Source organism: Erpetoichthys calabaricus, chromosome 18, assembly GCF_900747795.2.
Source record: "Erpetoichthys calabaricus chromosome 18, fErpCal1.3, whole genome shotgun sequence".
Taxonomy (NCBI): Eukaryota; Metazoa; Chordata; class Cladistia; order Polypteriformes; family Polypteridae; genus Erpetoichthys; species Erpetoichthys calabaricus.
This window is the reverse complement of record NC_041411.2, coordinates 45,745,900-45,772,376: the sequence shown is the minus strand read 5'-3', so window position 1 is coordinate 45,772,376 and position 26,477 is coordinate 45,745,900. Positions and strand designations below refer to the sequence as shown.

The following is a 26,477-nucleotide window of genomic DNA, read 5'->3' as shown; positions in this document are numbered from 1 at the left end:
TGCAAAGGGTTCAGCTGCTAGACAAAGGGAGGAAGACACACTGGGCTGGCAAGAAATGAAAGTAAAACTAATGTCTGCGTGGTTGTAGTCTGGGATTGATTGATTGATTGGTTGGTCCTGTTGGTGGCTGGCTTTCTCTTCAAGTTTTGTTCTACCTTGTATAACAAAGCTTAATACGTTAGAGTAAGACAACAACACAACCCTCATCTGTCAGTGTGTTTGTAAACACGTTGAAACTGCTGTAATTCCTGGGAAAAGGGGAACGGCCAAGCTCGCATATATAGTGTGTAAAAATCGATCAGGAAATAACAGAGTTATAGTTGAAAATAGTTAAGGTGGCGCCATTGCTGCAGCTTGCACTTCATCAGGCAAAAGCTTTGAACAGCAACTTGAAATTGCAATGCGTCAGTCTGTTGCATCCGCATTATCTGTGCCAAGAAACTTGCCATCACAGAATGATGATAAGAAACTGGATGCATCAGTAAAAGCTGAAATGGCGGTGGTTCAGAGTAACGCGGGCGTTGTTTAGAACAAGTGTATCAGTATCCGATGATTGTGCCGCCTACTTCAGTGGAGGCAGAGCGTGCTTTCTCAGCAGCTGGCGTACTTCTGCACGAATGTGCGCTCTTGCCTGGACGACCGCATGCTGGACACGTTGTGCTTTCAACGCTCTTATTACCGCAACTAAAGATACATGTACTTATATGACAGCATGAACTGCTTATAGGTAAGGTTAGTCTTTTATTTGTGTCAACATATTGCAGTAGTTTTATTAAAAATAAGTGTCGGTCGTTCTAAAACCGTTGACATGTGAGATGCCCGTGCACTGTGTCATCCCCAGGAGCCCGGGATTCCTGGGAATGACATGCGGGATTCCCGAATTCCTGGGAATGGATTCCCTAGCCACCACTCCACCCCATAATTATGTATATGTGTACCATTTACACATTTGTATATGCATTTACAAATAACATTGATGTTTGTTATCCAGGGAGGAAACCTAATTAAAAATTTTCCAGATGGCTAAGAATTCAAAACTTTGAACTTGTTGAAAATTTCATGTTCACTTTATAGCCCATACAGCATTTCATTAATGAGACCTGGGTGCAGAGACATGGTGCGCCCATCAGTGAACACCATCTTACCCTCCTGTGGTCTGTGATCGTCTCCGTCTTCACCCTTGGTGGATTCCTCGGTGCCTCACTTGGTGGCACATTATCCATTCGGTTTGGACGGTAGGTGAAATAAACTCTATGGATAATGCATGATCCCTAATGAGGGGGCTTGTCCATGCAGGTCAATTGAAACACAGAAATTGTTGGTTAAACGTATTATAGTGTACTGCCATGCAGCAGTGTTTCATAAAAAGCACAGGTTTTAACAAAGTGTATAGAATAATTAAAAAATGGTCACCACCGTTTTAAGTGGAGAGTGGGTGATAAATTGTGCTAGAAAGTGTCTGCCCGGCTGTAGAATTGTCAGGTTTTTGATTGATTAGGATTGACTGGCCGCTATGTCACACACACTGCCATTTTAAAAACAAATGTTTCTCATCTGTCTTTTTTGATCATTTTCAGAAAAGGCACACTTCTACTGAACAATGCGTTTTCATTGCTTGCCACCGTCTTTATGGGCCTCAGCTATCCAACAAGAACATTTGAACTTTTGATTGCTGGAAGATTTCTTGTTGGGCTGAATGCAGGTAAGGTAGCCAATTTGTTTCTTTGAAGTGGTGTAAGAATGAGGTGTTGCCTTTTCACTAAGCCAGCACTAACATTTTCTGCACATTCCCTACATGCATCTGTTCATGATGGCTGTTTCTGTCTTATATAAAGATCAAATGTGTTTGCATTTTTATAAAAATATTTGAAATGAGTTTCAGTGTTGTATGACGATTTAGTATAATAAGTTTTCTGTGTTTCGTGTGTATGCCTACAACTCCATCACATCACCTCAAACAGGAATGTGTACTGACATAACCAATGCAGATTTACTAACCTGCACCACTCAAAAGTTTTAAATGTACGTGCATTTATTTATCAATCCATTTTGTTGGGAACAGATTGGTCTTCCAGCTGAAACAGACAGCTCTTGGGTTAGGCTAAATAATATTCTTGTTGAGCTACCATCTTTAGACCCTGAATTGCTAATTTTCATGTTAAAAGGAATTGGTATCTGCGTGCAGCCTCTATATTTGGGAGAAATCTCACCCAAAGCATATCGAGGAGTGATGGCCATGGGAACCTCCATATTCATAACTGGTGGAATTTTCACAGGACAAGTCATCGGCCTACGGTAAGTAGACTTCATGTGGCTAACAGAAGAAGGCTGTTCAGTTTTAACAGGGAACTTTGTGTGTAACTGATTTTTACAATCTAAGTGCATTGCAAAGTGAAGACCATCCACTGACCAAAAATTCGGATATTCTCTTTGTGGGATGCACTTAAGCTATATTCATAGATGATTTATTGCCTCAAAAGACCAAAATTAGACAATTCGGGACACATAATTCTTAATGGAGGAATGCATCACACTCATTCAGCCCACTTTCTACAACAATTCTTAGCACTTCTCACCAATTCAGCCAGGTGAGGCTTTGCCTGCTGCCAGAATCCTCCATTCACTGATGGATTTGATGAGGACCTTGGAATTAGGAAGCTTCCGTGTGGTGTCTGCATCTGTTGTTGCACATCTTGCAAAAAGTTTGGTTTTTACTAAAATCAGGGAACATTATTTGATAAATACCCAGATAGGCTGAATTTGAATATGCTAGATATAACTTCAGACTTGCTAATGGCCTGTCATACTATATTAAATTCATCTAACAGCAGGAATTACTGGTAACACTTTTGTAATCCACTTCATAAGTAAATTTTTACAGTGGATGAATAGTTATAAGTTGAGATTAACCAGTGCAAAAATACCTACAATTGACTAATAAATGATTATAAAAATGTAAATATGCCTTATGTAAATGTTTGTTAATGGCTTACTAATGAAAGTTTTGATAAAGTGTTACCAATAAACTGCATCCTTTAATGGCATTTATAACTATTTGAATGTACATTAACAATCAAGTCTTGACATATCCAATAATTTTCATATTTTTGATAGAAATTGACACCTTATTATCAAGATACCATTAAATTGATAGAAACACTAGTAATTCCTTGGCTATATTTTTCAATTACTGCTTGTAATGACTGATTTTTTTTTTTAAATTTATTATTCACACATGGTGTGGCACTAGAGACCAGAACTTGCATGTTCTCTCCGTGTCTGCATGGATTTACTCCTGGTGCTCCAGTTTCTTCCCACTGTCCAAAGACACGCAGGTCAGGTGGATTGGTGATGCTTAATTGGCCCAAGTGTGTGTTTGGAATGCGGGTGTGTACGTGAGTGTGTTTGCCCTACAATGGACTGACACCCTATCCAGGGTTTGCACCCTATGCTGGCTGGGATAGGCTCCGCTCACCCCCCATTACCCTGGTCTGGATTGAATGGGTTATAAAATGACATGACACATTCACATATGACTGCAGTGCCCTGATGGGTAACTTCATTAGCATATCCTTAATTAGTCATTTTAAATGCTAATTGGTTATTAGAGAAACCTTTATAACTGAATTAGCACCACCAAAACCTGCTATTCTGTTCAGATTGGTTGCAAGGTACTAGCATTCCTAAAGTGCACGCCCGGGTTCAAAAATAATCAAAATGAAACGGACTCTTCAAGAAACATACTCTGCATAACAGAGTAAGACCAACAGAGTGTGTATTGTGAGAAACAAACGCCTTACAGTCCTCAACTGGCTTCCTCATTAAACAAACACCAAATACCAGTGTCATCTGCAACAGAGAAAGAGTATTTGTATCATAATTTTGGGAGTATTTGACAACACTGCTGCCAATTGTTTTGCTTTCTATTTCCTTGTATCCCCCAAATCAAATAAATATACAATGGATAGGATTTTGGGGGTTATTTAATATTTGGATTTTGTTCACAGGCTTCATTAGCTTACTTCTGTTTGTTCAATTTATTTTAGTATAGATGCCCTCTGATTCACGATAATGATAATACTTTTTATATTATCAACTTTGCCATGGTCAAAGCACTTGCTACAGTGCGATATGACAAGTTTTCCAATATTATACCATAATATTTTGTCAGTATACAGTATGCTGTAAATAACTTTACATTAAAGAATAAGTTTGATTTTTCAAGTCAAACTTATTTCCTCACAAAATGTTACATATGCATTTGCCACACAAAATTGTGATCTAAAGTTAAGCATTTTCTATACATTAAAAAAAAAAAATTATATCTTGCCTGCACTGGAGCTTTATAACGGGCATAATGAGGCACTAGAATCGAACAGAACATAAAAGCATAAAATTTCAAGACAGTTGTTGAGTGTTGATCCATGTCTTGTGATTGCACACACATTGTAAAATGGCTGACACGTGTCACTTTTGAAAAACAAAAAATACCATTATTATGAAATTCACCCATTTTCTACCTAAACACTTAGTCTTCTTGTGCAGTCAGGGCATAGTTTTCTCTTGAAAGACCAAATCACAGTAAACTGTTCGTGCCACATGATTGATTTTTGTTTTTACTTCCGTATTTACGTGAGAATTAACACAAGGGAATAGAAAATGCATCCTTAACACGAGAAAAATAGTACCAGTAGTCTTTTTAACTCGTACTATTTCCAGATCCTTTTGAATTGTCACAAACATCTGTTGGAAACACTGAAGGCATGTTTTCTTCCATCGAAACTCAAAGTGGACACATTCAATACATTTTTAGACTTTTATTTTCTGTTCTTTCGTCATTGTGCCCATTGTTGTGTGCTAGAGGCAAGATATTTTCGATTTTATAGAGAGTGCTTAACTTTGTGAAGAAATAAGTTTGACTTGATAAACACCAAACTAATCTTTTAACGCAGAACTAAATAGCTGAAACAACTGGGGAACAAGTTCGAGGAAATCCATAATAGAAGTAAATCGGGTGGTCAGCAGTTTGGTGTGGGTGCTGTGAACTGACCCTTGACAATGCATTGGCATTTTGAAGTAGTAACAAGGAGCCAAAGTACCAAGAAAGCAAAGTAAAAGGCAAAAGTTAACTACTGTAACTGTACAAAAATTCAAAATGAGTTACTGTTTAGGAGAAATAACTAATATGTCTTGCATAGGAATATTTGACCACCGTTTGTGTGTGGGTTTTAAATAACTATCCTATAACTTATTAATGTAAGATGTAGTCTTCACGGATATTCTTTGTTATTTGATGTTGCACTTTTTCACTGTATTCAGCAATTCTCTTGCATGTGTTTTTTTTCCAGAGAACTACTGGGCAAAGAGGACTACTGGCCCATCCTTCTGTCTACCATTTGCATTCCAGCCATTTTGCAGTTAATCTTCCTGCCTTGGTTCCCTGAAAGCCCCCGGTATTTGCTGATTGATAAAGGAGACCGTAATAAGTGCAAAGAAGGTATAGTAGTTGTTTCAATGTGCCACTTTGCTGGCCTGCTGAATGCTGCTTTGGTCAGCTATTCTAATGGGATAAAACATTGTACACAAGACATTTTCAGAAAGTCTTCTCAACCTATATATATATATATATATATATATATATATATATATATATATAAAAAATATGTATGTCTGTCTGTCTGTGTGTGTGTGTGTATTATATATACACTGTATATATTCGCGTATAAGTCGGGTCTTGAAACCTGAAAAATCGATCATAAAATCAGACCCTGACTTATAAAAAAAAAAAAATGTATTTTTGAACGGGCGTATATCTTCCTGCTTCCTCCAATCTCGCATCAGTTTCTCAGATACATCGAGTTTTGTTGTATCAGCGCAGTTACCAATTTCTTTCGCCACTTCAACGGCTTTTAAAGTAAAATCAGCTTCATATTTTCTTCTGATCGAACGCCCCATTGTAGATAAGGAATGCTCTTACGATAAAGGTGTATAAAGGTGTGAGATACAAAAAACACAAAACAGTACAAACGTCACTTCAGAATAGTTTGGGTATTACCGTGTGGTCACGTAGGCACAATACATACAAAAAAAAAGGCAGTGTGCCCTGTGGTTACTCTCCCAGGTGGTCGTTAGCATATCATAATCTCTTGGACCAATAGCGTGAGTTTTCCGTATTCAACTTATATGACCGACATTATAAAATACCAGAAATTATACGGTAAAATTAAGCCCCGATTTATCCACGAGAGAACTTAAATGCGAGTATGTATGGTATATATATATATATATATATATATATATATATATATATACTGTATATAATTGGACTGTAGGGAGGAGCTGGGATATCAAGTACAGTTCCATCTCCAGTATAATAGATAGCAGTGCGGCAGTAAGGACACGCGCAGGGGATTATGGGAATCATAGTCCTGAGGGACAACTGGATGCCACTAGAGGGCACTGCAGGGCAAAGTGCTCCCTGTTTCAAGAGGCTTCCATCTGACCTGGAAGTGCTTCCATCAGGTACGGCCTGTTACTGGAAGTACTCCAGGGTCTGACATAAAAATGAGCTATCCAGCTTCCTCTGGTGGGTCAAAGTTGGGAGGCAGAAGGCACAGCTAACCTGGAGGAGGAAAAGGGCGATTTATACCTTAGATTATTTAGTGTGGTGTGTCTGAGGTTTTGGGGCCCAGTGGCACCCCCGTCTGGTTGTCTATCTATCTATATAATATTATATTTGTCAGTCAGTCAGTCAGTCATCGTCCAACCCGCCCTATTAATTTATTTTCCTATAAAAATATCCACCTTTTGTTTCTTATCTGTCTCTCTGTTTCTTAGCAAGCAATGTCCAAGTATGGTGGGCAAAAATTCGATAAACTGATGTCAGGCTTTTAGATAACTTTCCTTATTTCAGACCTTACAGCAAATCCACTCACATCATTCCATATCTAAACTTTTAAGAAGGTTGATATTTCCCATTATTTCTAGACTTCCTTGCTTTATGTAATTGATTACAAGTCTCAATTCAAGTATTGTTTGTATTGCTAGTCTTTTCCTTTTCATGGAGTTAGGGAAAATCTGTGTAAAGGAAAAATAAGGTAAAGGCAATTCATTTGCCGAAAACAAAGGTAAAAGAGACTCTGCATTTCTACTGTGCCGTACTGTATAAACGAAAAGAAAAAAAGCAGATTACATACATAGAAGGGGAAAAAGGGAATGAAGTCATTAATGTCCTGCAGAAATACATGATCTAGGGCTGAGAATGGACTGCTTCCATCTGTTTTTCTTTGACAGGTCCCAGATTTTTATACATGGTTAAAGAACACAAACTGCGAGATCAGTGTGGCTATGACCTCAAGATGTGTAACCTTTTATAATAGGCTGTCTCAAGTGTTTGATCCTCACAGCTCAAGTAGACGTCCATTTTCTAGTCCTGCTTTATCCTGAGCAGTGTCATGAGGAAGCTGGAGCTGATCCCAGTAAGTACAGAGCACAAGACAGAAACAAACCCTGGATAGAGTGCCAGTCCATCACATGGTAAGCACACACATATACACGCACAAATGCTCACTACGGCCAAATTAGCATCACCACTCGACCTAACCTCGAAACAATTTGTCAACCGCCCCCCTGTTTCAGCTATGCAGTTATCTGGACACTTTCAGATGCAGTAAATAAGATTTGTGGACTGGCATGAGATGTGTTGTTTAATATTACATTTTCCAAAGGAATCACATGTAGTTAAATCATGTTGATTATGGGGACTTCTGTTACAGTGCCTGGTGGGGAACATCAATATGGCTATGCTTTCAAGAAGTTTGTGGAAAGGCCCTGTCACATTACACTGCCCTTCCAGTGATTTTTCATGCACAGACTTCCATTTACATTATTTTAGCAAGTTCATGTGACCTACAGTCTGACATTTCTGGCAACTCAGTCCAAGCAATCTGCATCTTCCATCCATCCATTCATTTTCCAACCCGCTGAATCCAACAGGGTCACGGGGTCTGCTGGAGCCAATCCCAGCCAACACAGGGCACAAGGCAGGAACCAATCCCAGGCAGGGTGCCAACCCACTGCAGCAATCTGCATCTTGCCCTGAAAAAAATCAAATAGTTGTAGGGGCAAGATTAGTGTGTGAGACAGTTGAAAACCAGTGAGCACTCACTCGGAATTGCACTCCATATGGGCATCCAACAGGGTGCACATGCTCCCTGGGAATGTGTTCTTTTTAGAACTGCAGATTACACGCTGAACCTATATACTCCATAGTAACCATGACGGAAATGTTAAGACAAAAAGAAGGTAAAAAAAAAACTGTATATATTTAGCTTTCACTCCTGTTATACACTGCAGTATAATACATTCATAGAGCCAAAGAGAAGTCATTAGAACCTTACAGTTGTGTTGCACTTCTTCAGTGGGGTTTCCAGCGATAACATTTCCATCATTCCTTTTGGCACAGAGTTGATGCCACAGAGCTTGTGGCTTAGGAGCTTCCTGACAGGCCTTATAGTATATACTCATGACACTCCTTGGTTCTAAAAATGGTCACTGGAAAAAGTTTGACCAACACTACATACGGGTCAATCCTACCAATTTAGCATACCTGAAGAGCTGTTTGCAGGTACTGTTGACCAAGGCTATATATGGCTTACGCTGTCTAAAACCATTTTGCTGCCTTCTATCAGATTGGAACAGGTAGAATCAATAACTTTCATTTTCAGCCCCTTGTTACAGCTGCTTTCTTTAGTTAAAAATCAGTTATTTTTCAGGAAATAGGAATGCAGGTATCATGGGCCACATAAACAGATGAGAGGCTTGTACAGTATGTCTAGTGTTTTAGATACAATGATAGAATTTGAAAAAAGAAAGCTAGACCTGGAAAGCAATCGTATAGCGCCAGCACTCTCAGGCAGCACGTTATTGGCCGTCAGAAAAAGGGGTGGACTCTCTAGATATTATGAAAATGTGTAACTGCAGGAAAGTCGTCACAGGGTCATCTGATTTGTTATCCTTAGTGATGGCCAGCCGTGTAATTGTACAACCTCGGGTGATGAGATCAGCAACTGCTGCCGAAGTTTGATATCCTCGCTGACTTGAAGTCATGTACAGTAATGAGTGAAGGGGAGTTAATCACGGGAGAACTGAGAAGAAATTATTTCTGTGGGAGAATCCATCTGCAAAATAGGTCCAATTTGTTTAATTACTTGAGAGAGAGAGAGAGTTAAGGTGGAAGGGGAGGACCAGCACATTGAAGGTTTCTTTACCGAGGTGAATGTTAAGGGCCTGTCCAAACATGAGAACGGTATCCAGTATTGATTTCTGTACTAAAACACATGGAATAAGGAATTTCTTTATTGTTAAAGGATACCCTTCTCATGTTGTGAACAGGGTCTTCAGTCAGTTCAGACACACCTCCCCTACACAGCTAGAGAGCAGAAAGGAAAACAGTATGAAAAAAATAATCCTTCATTGACCCAAAAACACTCAAAGTTCAGCATGCTCAGTTAATGGAGGATAAAACTAATAAGCACATTCTTAAAAATGTTGGAATTGATCCGCATGAGGTGAATTTATTTCTTGTAATTTTAAATGAAATAGGACATCCTTTATCCCATGGTGTTAGAGTAGGCGAGTTGGGATTGTTCTGGGTGAGCAAGAAAAGGAGGAAGGCTAGAAGTATAAGTGTAAATTACCACAGTAAGATTATACCTTTTTCTCAATCCTTTGCATATTTTCGATTTCTGTAAAAAAAAAAGTACTATGTATTGTCTAATGTGTGACTGAAATCATTTTGCCGTATAGGATTTTTTTACTTGATTGGGGTCACATTAACTTGATTTCTTATTGTAATGCTTGTTTAGATTATTGAAATGTGACTACATTAAGCAGGAGAGGAAGACAAAACTCCATTCTATACAAATCACAAGAAAAATGAATCATTGGGTTTGGAGCCCAGCCCAGTTGGCTCAGTAACCTCTCAGAGAGTATTCTACCATATGCAGGCTTATGTCTAAGATTTTGGTAGAATGAGGAATGTCTAAGGATGGGTCGCTAGCAGTGTTTAATATTAGTCTTATATATATATATATATATATATATATAAACGTCTATGCGTGGAAGTGTGTATGTCTGTCTGTTTGTCTGGCATGGAAGTGATAGGTGGAGTCGGGGTAAGGGCTCCACCTCCGAGGATACACAAGCGTGGCCAGCACGTCGGCAAAGCGAAACCTCCGAAGAAAGAGTCATTCGCTTAGCAGCTAATACAGAAGCGAGGCGAGCACATCGGCAAAACGGTTTCCTTTTTATTTTTTCTTCCGCAGCTACTACACAAGCGAGGCGAGCACGCCGGCAAAAGGAAACCTCCAAAGAAAGACAGTCGCTTAGCAGCTAATGCACAAACGATGTGAGCACGTCGGCAACACAAAACCTCCCAGGAGAGAGATGCCCAGAGTGGCTCCTTACAACTTCCTGACATCTCTGCATTTCAATTTTTTTTCTGATGATTTCAATAGTTTCTAGGACCCAATGCTACACAGCTAGTAAAATAATAATTCTTTACATTCATATATAGTCAAAGAGCCTGAGTGAACAGAAAGCAACTTTACCCAACACTAATGTGCAGAGGCCACCTAGATGATGCAATGGCAGCCATTTTGTGCCAGTATGCGCACAACATATTAGCTGTTAGGTGGTGAAGGGGTGAGAGATAGTTAGCCAATTAGAAACAGGGGATGCTTTGGGGGCCCATAGTGCCAAGGTCATGGTGGGCAATTTAGCCTGGGCGTTGAGATACCCCGTACTCCTTACAAAGGATGTCCAGTGATCTTTATGACCACAGAGAGTCAGGCCCTCGGTTTTATGTCTTATTTGACGGACTATACCAGTTTTTACATTATAGTGTTTGTGTCATTCCACTGGGACATTTAGATCCCCAGTCAGACCACAAGGTAAGCGCCCTCTGCTGGCCTCACCAACACCTCTTCCAGCAGCAACCCAAGCTTTTCCTGGTTGGCATCTAATCCAAGAACTGACCAGTCTGAACCTGCTTAGCTTCAGGTAGATGACCTGTTCTGAAGTGCATGTGGTGTGGCTGCTATGGGTGCTGTGTTTAATGGCTACCATCCACTCTGTGGTCCTGTTCCACAAACAGGAGGGTAACAGTAGTGGCATGTGCCCCACAAGACACAGAGAAGAGGAAAAAAAATGTCTAGTTAAGGACAATCATAGAGTGCTATAATTATTTAGAAGCAGTATGAATAGACACACCACAATGGTGATGAAATATTTTTTTGATTGGTAGGTTCATGGGTACTGAATGTGACGATTCGATAGCTAAAGACTAGGTTTCCTGGAAATTCTGAAAAGACTTGTGACCTCAGTTTGTACTGTCGAGTGTAGTCTTTGTACAGTCATGTCCTGAGGGTAGCTTTTGGTAGACAGTGTGGTGTATTGGTTAAGGTTTTAAACTTTGAACTTTAAACCCTGAGGTTGTGGGTTTAAATCCCTGAACAAGTTGCTTTGCCTGCCTGTGCTCCAATTGGAAAAACAAAAGAAATCGAATCAATTGTATCTCAAATTTTCAAAGTCTCTTTGAATAAAGGTGTCAGCCTAGTAATATTTTCTCTTCAAGTAAAAAGTATGAAGTTAGATTAAAGCAATACGGAGACTTTCAGATGAATATTGTATGATGGTCATTATGTCTAGGTATGATATTGGTTGCAGTGATTTTATTTTTAAGATCACTGGGTGGCATGCATTTCTTTTATTTTGGATTGTATTGGATAGATTAAATTCAACTTTCTAGTTTATCTGAAATACCAAAAACAGTTTCAGTTAACATAAAGTAAGTGCCTAATGTGTAGTATTATCTAGGCTTTTTATATGTATAATTTTACTTAGTGTTTTCTTTTTTGTTTCGACTTGAATTCAAAACACGTTTTTAACATCTTTTTGTTGTGCTTCCGAACTAGGAAAAGAAAGTTTAATAAGGCAATTGGGGGGCAAAATGTAACCATAAATAAACAGAAACAAGGTCAAAACCAGAAAATCTGCCACTCTATAAACCAAAGCCAAAACACGAGATGACTATCTAAGGCAAAAAAATCAGCCACAAGTCAAAGATCGGGAGACAAAAAGGTTTTTGGGAAAGAGTTTTGAATTTGTTGACTTGGATAAAGAAGGGATCCCAAGGACATTTTAACCTGTTGTGCTGGAGGATGAGTCCCTGATGATGCACAAGCTGCCTTAATGATGGGAGTACAAAATGGTGGCAATTGTAAATGAACAAAAACAGAATGAAATATGCAACACCAAGAATAGTAAACCTTAAATCAAAAAAGTAATGTTAGAGTTCTAGAGGTAAGAAAGCTTCCAATTTGAGTGCTAGAACTAGGACAGGAAAAAAGTACAAATAAAAAAATTGAAGTGTCCAGTTATAACACTTTTTGTTATTTATGCAACACTCCGAGTAGTGGCGTATTACAGTCCTGTTACACTGTTGATGTTATGGGATATGACACTGTAAATATGGCAGTGTTCGTATCATTCTGTCTCTCAGTGAATTTACTTGACGAAACTTCCAACGTTCCCGATAGCTTCTTTTTGGGTGGACCCTAGTGTCACACTCTTGAACTCCTATTTGGCCTTGACTTTGATTTTTGTCTTGCCCTCTAGTTTTAGTTTCACGATACTTTTGTCTTTTATGAGTATGACCTCTGCTTGCCTTTTTTGCCCAAAGTTCTGGATGCATTTTGAATCTCCTGGTTTATTTCTCCTCATGATAATTCAATAGCAAAGATCTCTTAACACAATGCAGCTTATCCATACAGACGCAGAACAAGAGATAGAAAATGGTTTTTAATTATTCTATTACCTCTCTTTGACAGGTATCGTGGCTAGTATATATAAAATGACAAAACATCCACTGTCCGGGCATAATGTTGTCTGGTGTCCACAAGAGACACTTGACTCTTATTGCGTGCTTATATTTTTCAACTTGTTTTATTGGCTACTTCATTCTATACAAGGAAAGACTTTTTAGATGGGTTTCTCTTGTTTAGCAGTCTGAGTATTCATTGGTGGGGCTGAGATCAGAGTTTTATGGATTGTCTTTGTAACAGATTGTTTTTGATCTGTTGTGTGTGTGTTTTTTTAATCTGAATTTTGTTCATTAAGGTTCAACTAATGACACCACAGAAATAAAGAATACATCAGCTATAACTGTCCTTCTCATGCATTTAGAAGTTCAAAGAAAGTGAGAGAATTTAAATTTTACTGCCAAGATCTAAAGATACAGGATGAGAATTATTATATGAAAGAGAAAAAACAAAGCTACATGTTACACACCAAATTTGGTACCCTACTGCTCCCAAAAAGGAAAGTGTGGCTTCCTCTACCAATAACAATGAGACAGCATTCCTCATTTGTCATAGCTAATTCAATTCTTTCATTTTTCATCATTGTTTATTTTTTTTAATAATATTTTAATAAGAATATGTACTGTGGCCAGGAAGTGGACCACTGCATTCAGATAAATAGCTGGGGTACCAACCGGGACACCCAAAAGCAGAAGGCTGTCCTTTAGGGCCCAAAAAACACAAATATAAAATGGCTCTGTTCAGCCATAAAAAATTAGCAATAGGTCAAGGCTCAGTCCTCTCTGAACAGCAGGTCAGAATGTGACGCCACCTTCCGGAAGCGGCTCCTTTTTATATTGTCTGTTCAAGACTGGGTGGAGCCTTCTCGGGCCATTGTGGGTGTGGGTGTGGCTAAGCATCCTCCTGCTGCAGCAGTTCGATGCTACAGGATAAGGAGAAGACAGTATTAGCATAAGCAACCGCTCTGGTATCGGGGTGGTACTGCTTACCTCTTCAGAGCCTGGAAGATGTAAGACAATACAACTCCCTGCTAACTTTGGCAGTAAAAGTTTTTCTTACCCTGTCAATGTTTGATAACCTGTCAGTGTGCATCTGTTACACACACAAAGCATACACAGTACAGAATCTGAATTGAAATTTGTTTGGCGAGACCGCAGATGGTAAAGAAATAATAAGTAAAGTTTTTGCCTGGATGCTGTGTATGTCTTTTAAATGCATCTTTGTCTTTATGCTTTTAACAGCTCTGAAGCAACTGTATGGCTCTGGTGGTTTTCAGGCGGAAGAGGAAGACATGGAGCGGGAGCGTACAGAACTAATAGGAGTGAAGCCAATGAGGCCTTGGCAGCTGTTTTCGGATCGTAGCCTTCGATGGCAGCTGACTACAATAATCTTCCTGTGTGCTGCTCAACAGCTCAATGGCATCAATGCTGTAGGTGTCTGGTATGCATCTCGACACCATTCTTAACGCAATGTTTCTTTTTTGTTGTCTAATATGAAACCATAGATTTACAGTAAAATTTGGAAAATATGTGAATAGTTTCATCAAACAAAGTACGTCATGGATCTGAAACTTGAACTCTGCTTTTCAGTATTCATCTTTCAGTCACCATCCAACAGGTCATTTTCTGAACTTGAGGATAATCAGAGGGCCACAGTTAATCTCATTCAGTTTCTTGCTCCGGTTCACAGATGAACTATTTAATATGTGGGAAGTACATTTCCTGATCACGTCCATCCATCCAATTTTCAACACACTTAATCCAATCTGAGCAGCGGAAGAATCAAGCACAATGTTGGAACCCTACTTATACACCCCACACAATTGCATCAGTTACTTAAGTTCTGTATCCTTGGAACGCGGAAGTACCTGAACAAAAACCCAAACGGTCACGGGGGGGACGTGTAAAAGTCACACAGATGACTGGGTTAGTAACCCTTGAAGCAGTGTGAACCACTGTACCACCACACTTTACTGAGGAAATAACTCAACATTCTCAAACCCATCCACTTCAGGGTCATAGGGAGCTGCTGCTTATTGTGCCAGCAGGAGCCAGCCATGGACAAAGATGCCAGTCCATTGCGAGCCCACATACTCTGACACATTACTACATTCATGGCAGTGCATCACCAGGTGGCTCCAGCTAGCTAAGATTATTTAAATGAATTATACGACCTAAAATGATCAGAAGAGTCATCTAATGTGACTGCACTAAATGACCATGATCTTTATTACCTAAAAGAGATAAAAAAAAATGCAGATGTTTTCACTGTTCTACATTTTTCTCAGATTCCTGCCTAATTCAAAGAATTTTGACTCTTTGTTGCGACTAGAACATTAGACCATTCTAGACGAGAACAGGCCTAACAAAGCTCACCAGTCGTATCCACTTCTTCTAAAATAACATCAAGTCAAAGTTTGAAGGTCCCTTCTGTCTACCACAATACCTGGTCACTTATTCGATGTATCTGTGGTACTCTGTGTGAAGAGTAACTTCCTAATTCCTAACCTCCTGACTCCTTCACATTTTTTTCTCCTTGTAATAACTAACTCTTCCATTCCTGCATAGATTTTTCAAACACGCTTAATCTAATCAGTGCCTAGTCTGGGAATATCTGGTGCAAGACAACCACCCATCCCCAGCATCTCATTCTATTAATTTACAGTTTACAATTATTATTAAAATAATTGACAATGGGGGCGGCACGGTGGCGCAGTGGTAGCGCTGCTGCCTCGCAGTTAGGAGACCCGGGTTCGCTTCCCGGGTCCTCCCTGCGTGGAGTTTGCATGTTCTCCCCGTGTCTGCATGGGTTTCCTCCCACAGTCCAAAGACATGCTGGTTAGGTGGATTGGCGATTCTAAATTGGCCCTAGTGTATGCTTGGTGGGTGTGTTTGTGTGTGTCCTATGGTGGGTTGGCACCCTGCCCGGGATTGGTTCCTGCCTTGTGCCCTGTGTTGGCTGGGATTGGCTCCAGCAGACCCCCGTGACCCTGTGTTCAGATTCAGCGGATTGGAAAATGGATGGATGGATAATTGAAAATGGTATTAACAATAATTACAGATTCATTATGCCATTATAGGTTGCACTGTATAATTATTACTGTTCTTCTCTACTAGATTTATTTCTATGCAAATTATGTGTTCACACGAGCTGGCATTCCAGAGGACAAGATCCCCTATGTCACCATTGGCACCGGAGCCTGCGAGTGCCTCACGGCACTAACCTGCGTAAGTATGCAATCTGCAGGGTGCTCATTAGCCTCCAGTCTGGGAAAAATGTGTCTTGGTATGCTATGTCACATGCCAGTGTTCATGGATTAGTTTTTAGCTCAGAGTTGTGCTTTCTGATGTTACAACTAGCAGAGAATGTTTTTGTTGTGCCTCTTTGCCGAAAGTACCAACTTGAAGAAGGGTCACCTACTTTGATTACACAAGCTAAAAGAATAGAGAAGGAGCCAAATATATCATTATGTACAATGTCCATAAAAAATATTAACCCCTTGGAAGTTTTCACATTTTATTGTTCTACTAGCTGTGCTGCCCATCTAAGGTGGGTTGAAGTCTTAAGTAATCAATGTAAACTACAGGGTTAACGTTTGCAGGGTATCATGCAATGCATATGTCTCGGTTATATGACATTTACTATGGGATTTGTAAAAAGAGTGTTAATATTTATGATGTGCCATCTGTTGGAATTACAAATTGCTTGTGATGCACCATCTTGGTGGTATGACAGAGACATAGCAACGAGGCGGACACACAAACAGTCACAGACACTTTTCCTTTTATTAAGGAGGACGTTAAAAAAAAAAAAAAAAAAAAAAAAAAAAGTGTCTGAATAGCCAAATTAAATACACCGGGAGTCAAAGTAAAAATAGGTCACTGCAAAGTGCTCTAAATTATATACAGTATAACATATATATTGTGACCACAAGGGGGCGCCAGAGCACCAAACCACAGACACAGTGAAGCACCACTCGTTAAATGAATAAAATAAAAGCTTTTATTCTTCAACAGCTATGAAAGCTGGGTCCTTTTAAGGCCCCCTTCTGGGGAAGTTGTGTGGCCAGTTGGAAGCACTTCCCAGCTACAAGAAAGCCAGGGAGATCCTCCCTGCTATCCCCCTGGGAACCCTACAGGTCTGACCTTCCAGACTTCCACTCCAATGCAGCCCTGTGGGAATCCAAAATGGGACCCTACATGGGGGACACTGCCACCTAGAATGGTGGGAAATGAATTGTTCCCCTACTAGCTTCTGACATCTTTGAGCATCCTAATCTGGATGGAAATCATAAGGCATCCTTGCCGGATATCGCCTCCACTTATTCCATCCTTCTGTTATGGCCTCCCTCCTGGGCAGGAAGCCCACTTGTCCTCTGGAGTATGTACAATATACATTGTGTGTGTGTGTGTGTGTGTGTGTATTCTTCGATCTGAATCGCAATTTGATTATTTGGGTGGTTACCTACCAGGTAATGCTTGTGGTTGGTTGGCCAGTTGGCAAACATCTGCCCCGTCCTCTCAGAAACAGATCATAGATATGTTATACGGTTATGTGACAGTTAATAATACAATCCGTGCACAACACGTGTTTTGCCCTTATTGGGGTTTGTCAGGTGTACACACTTCTGAATCCTCACATGGGGATCAAACCTTGGATGTCTACTGTATAACATGTCTATGATCTGCTTTTTGCAACAGAGAGGATGTGGTGGATGTTTGCCGACTGGCTGACCAACCACAATCCAGTTGAGAATCTGTTCTTCATGATCTCCATGCAGCCTGACAGAACTTAAGCAGTTTTGCAAAGAATAATAGGGAGCAATGACAGTGTCCAGATGTCCAAAGCTGATAGAGTGCACAGACTCAAGGCTGCAATGGCTGACATCTGCTAAATATGGACTTGAAGGTGGTAAATACTTATGTGATCAGTTAGTCAGTTATTAATTGAGACCACTTTGCAGAGATCTGTTTTCACTTTGACAATAAATAGTATTTTCCTGTTCATCAGTGTCAAAAAGTCAAATTGTGATTCAGTGTTGTATAATGATTAAATATGAAAATCTCCAAAGAAGTGAATACTTTTTCTAGGAGCTGTAAACGCTTTCTGAACATTTGGCCGACTTTGTTTGGGGTTAGCTGGTGTCACTGGCATTCAGTCGTGCCTCTCCATTTCTCATCATCAGACGGTGCTTATGCAGTTGAGCAATCCGGAAACTTCCCTCTCAATTACAGCTTCCAAATCACAAATGTGCCTGTTCAGTTTTCAGGGCTCTCTCCTCTTCCACAGCCAGTGGCCCTCTTTTTCTCACTTGAGCCTTGCTGCCCCTCACTACAAACCACTTTAAGGTTTACTGTCAGTGGGGTATCCATGCATACAAAATGAGGCCGCCTTTGGTATAAGAATGACTGTATGTACTTACGACAAGGTGAATTAATAGCAAGGAAAATGTACGCAATAAAAATAAAGGAAGCATGAAATGTCATTTTGAACAATTGCACCCCTTATAAAATTCTTCAACCTTCATTTTATTCAGGGAATGCTGGTTGATTCTCTCGGCCGTAGGATTCTTATTATTGGCGGTTATTCGTTGATGACACTCTGGTGCATTATCATAACGTTATCGCTCACTTACCAGGTAAGATGCTGTCTTTTGCACACTTGTGAACATTTACCTAATGGAGTATGCTTACCATTTTGGATTTCTACCATGGAATGATGATAAACTAGTTCCTTTCTATTATGCTAGAAATGACGCACACACACACACACACTATGTTGTCCCCATCCATTAGTTTGTTCCTTTCTGTTAATATGACACTGATAGTTTTTGTAACTAATCTAATGATTGTAAAGTAGGTTATGATTTTATGTTTTCTTCATGCATCTGCTTGCAGGATTATGCCCCTTGGGTTCCTTATATAAGCATGAGTTGCATCTTTGCGTTCATCCTGAGCTTTGGCCTAGGACCAGGTGAGTTCTCTCCGACAATAAGCCCACTTAGTTTATTTCTACAAGCACACATACTGATAACCAGACGTTTCTTTTTCAGGTGGTGTGACAAACATTTTGATCACAGAATTGTTTACTCAGTCGTCACGCCCAGCGGCCTACGTGACTGGAGGATCAATTAACTGGCTCGGTTTTTTCTTAGTGGGAATGTTTTTCCCATTTATTGTGGTGCGTATTTTATAACATTATTTAACACTAAGTGGCTTTACAAAAAAACGGATGTTGCACATTAGAAAAAAGATTTGGGGAAAAGGTGTGCTGATGTAAAATGGGAGAAATGTGGGGTCAGCAGCTCTGTGTAGCAAATATTAACTTCAAATGATCCCATGATACAATTATTTCATTTTAACCATTTTGGAGTTGATTTACTAGGATGTAAAATTTTACACAAGAAGAAGTAAATTTTCACTCAGAAATCTCCCTTTGCAACAACATTTCTGTCGCACGTTTTCATACGACAGATGCAGAGCAAAGTACTTTACCAGATGTCAAAGAAGTAGCTACATGCAAAGAAAAACAAATTAAATTTAGCTAAGAATAAATAATGCATAAATAGTATACACAAAAATAAATAATGCAGCCTTCCTTTCAAACATAGTAGGTGTTCGTTTAGGACATGACTTGATGGCACCCGAATAGATAAAAAGGAAGACTGTGACTCAATTCGCCAAAACTGAGCGAAGTGCGTCATCCGACTTTATTGCGGTGTGATCGGCGTCCTGCAGTGAGCCGTCGTCATTCATTAGTTAGTGCTCCTGTTCTATGATATGAAAAGAATCGAGTGCAGTGCACGCTGTGTGTGTGTGTGTGTGTGTGTGTCTGCATTCTCACTGTTTCCCCGCTGTGGGTGGAACATTCATAATGGCGAATACATTTTTAAGGGACTTTGCAGTAATCCCTAGAGCAGGGTTTTGATTTCTGTGCAAGCTCTGATCGTGAAACATCACCAATTGAGGTTTGATTGACATTTTGTTGGGGGTGACAAGGGGGCTTACAAAGAAGAAAGAAACTTGTACATTTCTGCCTAAGATATGACCTCAGTGAAACGCCTTTGTAAGCTGCACCAAGTAGTCATCTATTTGTTTATTACACTTTGCCGTTTCTCTGTTAACTCGATTCATCTATTCATTCTAACCTTGTCACTCTATGCTTCACTACCGTATGTAACGCTTTAGGGGGTCTTTCTTCTATCAGTGGCCACTCCATGTTTACATATTATATAGTGCCTTTTATCTATCATTAATCACTGGAGACCCTGTCACAGTGGTCCATTTGTAAACACCACAAGTTAATCGGTGCCTCAAGGGCTACCTTACTTCAGCAAACAAAAAAATCATGGCTAGCTGAAATGCTCATTGTTCCAAATATTCTATTATAAACTAGACATTAAGCCCGTTACAATAACGGGCGCTAGAACAGTAGTGCATAAACATTGCGCACAGCACCGTGCGATGCGCGGCGCGGCCCCTCGCATGCACACTTCACCAGAAGACACACACACGGACACCCTGGACGCACACAGGGGTTTTATTAAAGAGGATGCCAGACGGCCATGGTGTGATGTCAAAGCAGTTCACTCTCCCGTGAGCCGGTCCCTTTGTCTGTTACTTTAATCAGATGTCGGAGGTGTTCAGTGGAAGTGTAAAATTCTGCCTTGTACAGTTTTGTGTGATGATATGGAAAAACAGTAAGGCTTATAAAACAAATTGTTTTCTGATAAAGCTTTACAGTGGCCTATCGTAGAGTAGAAATGCGTGCATTACAATAAAAACAAATGCATATTTTCAAAAATATGTATTATCCATCCATCCATTATCCAACCCGCTATATCCTAACTACAGGGTCGTCCCAATCCCATCCAACACAGGGTGCAAGGCAGGAAACAAACCCTGGGCAGGGCGCCAGCCCACCGCAGGACACGCACACACACCAAGCACAATTTAGAATCGCCAATCCACCTAACCTGCATGTCTTTGGACTGTGAGAGGAAACCGGAGCACCCGGAGGAAACCCATGCAGACACAGGGAGAACATGCAAACTCCACGCAGGGAGGACCCGGGAAGCGAACCCGGGTCTCCTAACTGCGAGGCAGCAGCGCTACCCACTGCGCCACCGTGCCGCCCTACATAATACTAAATTCACTTTATTACATTAAATTCAGATGCATACAGCAGGAGAACCTTAAAAACACAAGGACACAGACTTGCAGCATAGATAATACAACCAATCAATCAATAAATAAAAGAAGAAACTTAACGAGTACGTCGGCTGGAAGCATTGAATTGTGTCATAGCAGCAGTCAAAAAAAGACCCCAGAGGCACTTCTTGGCCCACTGTGGAGGAATGAGCCTGATGCTAAAAATGCTCCCAGACAGCGCCTCCTGCAGTCATTTCTGTGCAGCACTGTTGGCTGAGTGCAGGCATAGAATGCTGTAACAAGTTCACAGGTGAATGCAAGTACAACATTTACAAATTACTAACTACATTAAGTGTATACACAAAGATAATGCAACGCACACGATTTGCAAACGGGTAGGTAAAAATACTATGTGAAATATGTCATACAGGAACTGGCATCCCAGCCAGAGCTGTGCCAGGATCCTTACCTGGCTGGGACACCACTATCCATATTACTAAACGAGAATGGTAAACCAGATATGGACGCAGGGACATGGGCCGTGGATGCAAAAGACGTAGTGCGCAGGCGCCACACAAAGCCCCCCTCCAAGCAACGGAAAATAAGAAATGAGGTGCTGGGCCCATAGCACACAAAAAAAAGGAGTCCGACGCAGGCGCCACACAAACCCTTGGCACACAGCGCCACACGAAGCCCATAGCACACGAAACGGGACACACACAAAAAAGAAGATTCAGACCCACGACACACAATGCCCCCTTCCACTAACACAAATAAAAAATGAGGCAACGCGCCCCTAGCCCCCCTGCCCAGAGTAAAACGAGAAAGACTACGAACCGTCTGACATGCCGCAAGCAGGATAAAGCGAGGTCAGAAATAAAACGATCGATAGATAGATAGATAGATAGATAGATAGATAGATAGATAGATAGATAGATAGATAGATAGATAGATAGATAGATAGATAGATAGATAGATAGATAGATAGATAGATAGATAGATAGATAGATAGATAGATAGATAGATAGATAGATAGATAGATAGATAGATAGATAGATAGATAGATAGATAGATAGATAGATAGATAGATACTTTATTAATCCCAATGGGAAATTCACATTCTCCAGCAGCAGCATACTGATACAATAAATAATATTACATTAAAGATTGATAATAATGCAGGTGGAAAACAGACAATAACTTTGTATAATAATGTTAAATGTTAACGTTTACCCCCCAGCGTGGAATTGAAGAGTCACATAGTTTGGGGGAGGAACGATCTCCTGAATCTCTCTGTGGAGCAGGACAGTGACAGCAGTCTGTCGCTGAAGCTGCTCTTCTGTCTGGAAAGTGATCAATAAATACAAATAGAAAAATAAAAGTAGAAAAGCACACATTCACATACAGTCATACACGGAGCTACTGGAAACGAAGTAAAACTTTATAAAGGGATTAAAGAACGGGGACAAACACATGGAGAGCGAGTTACAGATGATGAAAACTGAAATGCAACAGCTTCAAAAAAACCTAGGCACGAAACACATGCACACCGAGATACAGAATATAAAGGCAGAAAAGACGACAGTTAAATGTCCACACCACACAGCGCAGGCGGACCCGTACTCCACAATGCACCGCAAAATAGTACGGACGGAGGTCCATTTTAACAGTGGGGAGCCCCCAGAGTGACACGGATGAACACTCCGTATTAAACGTGCGTCATCCTTACACGTGGCTGCCCAGTGGGCACGGGTTCAAAATGCCGGGGGTAGGCGAACGAAGCAAGCAGGGGGCGGAGCCCCCTTGTGATGGAAGGACAGGGGAAGACAAGTTCTTCAGGTCATTGTCTGCCCTCAACACGTTAGATGGCAGCCCTCCTACATTATAGTACTGCTACGGATTCCCACAGGGTATATCAAGAACTGTAGTTCTCTGGGTCAGCCCTGTTGGGTTCCATGGGCGTCATTAAGGGGGTGCCGAGGAGATTTGAAACCCCACAAAGTAAGGCTCACTAATGTACCCAGAAGTACTCCCGAGAAACACTTTCCAGGGGTTGCCAACTCCGGTCCTGGAGGACCACCGTGGCTGCAGGTGTTCATTCGAACCCTTTTCTTAATGTGTGAGCTGTTTTTGCTGCTACGTAATGTCTTTTGAACTAATTGTAATTGACTTGTTCTTGAAGACTCCGACCCCTTAATTGTTTCTTTTTCCTTAATTAGCAGCCAAATAATAATGAGAGATATAAAATGAGCCAAAACAACTGGTGTCCATCATACAATGTCTGAAAATAAAGAAAGGTGAAGGTCTCAGGAGTGTTGATCTGCTCAGGTCCCCAAAACATTTTAACAGGGATCTTAGAAAGAGAAAATTAACAGACATTTCTGAAATTGTTGATGTACCACGAGAACAGCAACAAGCCACAGAATTAAAGAACGGGTTTAATTAACAACAAGAATCAGCACCTCATTAAGCAGCTGGTTGGAGTTGGAGGCCCTGACTTTGTTGGTCTTCTGTTGGCTCACTCACTTCACATTTTATTTCTGTATGGGTGCCATTTAAGGAAAGAAATGAAGCAATTCAGAGGAACAAATCTTAAAAAAGCAATTTAATTAAAATGAATTCACAAGACGTTAATTAGCAGCACAAACAGGGCACTCGTTAAGAAAAAGGGTTAGAATGAAAACCTGCAGCCACAGTGGTCCTCCAGGACTGGACTTGGTGGCCCCCGTTTTAGAGGATACCAAAAGTACTCCCACGTTTTGTATAAAAGGAGCAGCCTACTTCAATATGGGGAGCCAGAGTCGGGAGGACTGATGGAAGGATTGCCAAGTGTTAAATTGTATGGTTTGAAGCCCTGTGTACAAAGTTTTTAAAGGATTAGACCTTTAAAGTACACTGCAACTTGTGTCCTGCTATTGTGTCAAGAGTTTGGCGGGGGGATTTGCAGTGCTCCTTGGTGGTTAAAACAACACTGACGGATGGCTAAGAAACGTCCTAAACTGGACTTTTATCTTAAGCTGACGTCACATTACACGACTTCTAGTCAGAGGGAACGTCAAACTTGACATCTAGTGTTGCCGGTCTTGTCGCTTGAGGATGTCAAATTCCACGATGAGACAGTCGCTGGAGATGTCAGATTACACGACCGCATAACGCCTTTGCAGCACATTTCTAATGTTTCGCAAGCTCTCCAGTTTTCTGGATGTGCTAACTAATGGAGCTGCAATCTCCTCCTTGCATTCTATCATGGTACATAAAACATCAGGAACACGAGCCTCCCTTCCGTTTGTGAGGTCCACTTTCCTTCTTCCTTGTAGCTGCTATATACGATTATATATTTCAAGCTGAGTGCTCATTGATCGCCCACCCCTGCAACTTAAGACAAAACCAAATCTGTGCGACTTTGTTGGGCTGAGTCGCTGACTGATAGTCACTGAGGGTGTCACACTACCAAACTGGGGGTGCACCACGACTGCCCCCAACTTGCAAACATTCTATAAACAAAGTCTACAAGTGAACATCCCTGTAAAAGTCGTGTAATGTGACCTGGCCAGAAGATTGGCTTTAATTGACGCAAGGGCCGCATACCCCCTGTTGTTAACCATCAGGACAAATTCAATAGAATTTAAGGCCATGCAGAATGAGGTTTTTTTTAAATAACTTATTTGTTTTTTTCCTTTTTTAATTCAGATGGGTCTTCAGCAGTACTGCTTCCTGGTGTTTCTTGGCGTGTGCTGCCTGGTTGCCACATATATTTATTTTGTGGTACCGGAAACTAAAAACAAAACCTTTCTGGAAATCAAGCAGGAGTTTCAGTCCCATTATGGAAAACAGAAAAGTGACAAAAGCAACCAAGGCAGAAGCAGTGCTTTGTTGCGGTCTACAGACATGTAAAAGGTGCGCCATACACATGAGACACTGTTGGTTGATGCTCCAAGGATTATTAAAATACAGATCTTGGTGGACTTTATTAACAGTAAAAGAAACCTGCAGTGAGGAGGCAACTGGTAAAAGCTGAATAAAGTTGAAACGTCTAGCTGTCCATTCATTTTTTTTTTTTTTTTGTTGTTTGTTAAGACCACTTGTCCTGGTGAGCATCACAGAAATTGAACGTGATGTACAGGGAAAAAAATAGAAATGTACCATCTTTGCTATCTGTCCAGCAATAACTTTTGCTTTTATTAAAATCGACAGACACGCCTCAAGAAGTTGAGGAACTCGGAGGGAATTAAACAACTGAATGGTTACCGACAGACTAGCCAAAGTCTGTTTAGTGTTCCTTTCAGCCTGCAGCTCCTCGAAAAGCTGTTCTGTACTTCCGGCCTTCATGATGATAACCAGAATTATGGAGAAATGTGAGCAATTACAAGTTTGCAGCCACAGCCTTAACATATTATACTCGGAAATGTTAGGCCACTCGGTGCCAGGGGTTCAAATCCTGGCCTTTCTGTGTGGAGTTTGCATGTTCTCCTCGTGTCCACAGGGTTATATTCCAAACGTCTGTCCATTTAGATTTATTTAGGCAGTGGACTGGTACCTCATTGTAGGGTTTGCACCCCAAGCACCCAAGGCTCTGGTGTTCATGAACCCAAATATGGCTAAGTGGGCATGGAAGTGGATGGAGTAAACACAAGCTTGACAATGTGGAGGTCCTGTTGTATCACCACTACTACAGGGGCAATCAAAAGTAAAGGAGCATTTCTTAATTACACTCGGCCTAGTAGAAGGTATTCTGTATATTTGGAGATGTTCCTACTCCGCTGAGGCGCATATACAGTACCAGGGAAAGGCAAAGGCCATCCTTTCATTTTCTGAATCAGCTTTTATTTATTTGGCTATTGATGGAGACAAAAGTAAAATGTTTCATTGACTAAATTCTGAAATTTGGCAGCAAAAGTAGTCATTTGGTGCTTTAATAAGTGTGCCCTGTGCTTGAATGGCACTCGGTCTCAGGTCCCACCATACCCATCTTTGTGAATAGGCAGTGTCCCCCAAAAACCCTGCATGGAGACAAGCAGGTTAGAGAATGGAAGAATATATCGATACTGGGCTGTAATGGTGTAAATCACCACCGTCCAGAAAGGGTGGCGTTGTAAAATGTGTTTATGAATCAATGAAAATGAATGCACACCATGATGCCAGCATATGATAAAGGGGGCACAACAATTCTCACAACTGTTAACAAAACACCATACAGTGAGGAACATAAGTATTTGAACACCCTGCGATTTTGCAAGTTCTCCCACTTAGAAATCATGGAGGGGTCTGAAATTCACATTGTAGGTGCATTCCCTCTGTGAGAGACAGAATGTAAAAGAAAAATTCAGGAAACCCCATTGTATGATTTGTACAGAATTTATTTGTATTGCACTGCTGCACATAAGTATTTGAACACCTGAGAAAATGAGTGTTAATATTTGATACAGAAGCCTTTGTTTGCAATTAC

General features: G+C 40.6%; 1 protein-coding gene across 1 annotated transcript in view; it reads left to right on the top strand.

Annotated features, from left to right (window-relative positions):
• The window catches only part of slc2a11b (solute carrier family 2 member 11b), a 39,712-nt gene extending 14,584 nt beyond the window's left edge, over positions 1-25,128 (top strand). Inside the window, exons 3-12 of the mRNA XM_028824805.2 lie at positions 1,075-1,235; positions 1,578-1,702; positions 2,166-2,295; positions 5,349-5,497; positions 14,123-14,310; positions 15,998-16,108; positions 18,418-18,519; positions 18,779-18,854; positions 18,934-19,061; positions 24,722-25,128. Of these exons, the coding sequence (XP_028680638.1) occupies positions 1,075-1,235; positions 1,578-1,702; positions 2,166-2,295; positions 5,349-5,497; positions 14,123-14,310; positions 15,998-16,108; positions 18,418-18,519; positions 18,779-18,854; positions 18,934-19,061; positions 24,722-24,925 (1,374 nt within the window). The 3' untranslated portion in view covers positions 24,926-25,128. The remainder of the gene's footprint in view (positions 1-1,074; positions 1,236-1,577; positions 1,703-2,165; positions 2,296-5,348; positions 5,498-14,122; positions 14,311-15,997; positions 16,109-18,417; positions 18,520-18,778; positions 18,855-18,933; positions 19,062-24,721) is intronic.
• The last annotated feature ends 1,349 nt before the right edge of the window (positions 25,129-26,477 follow it).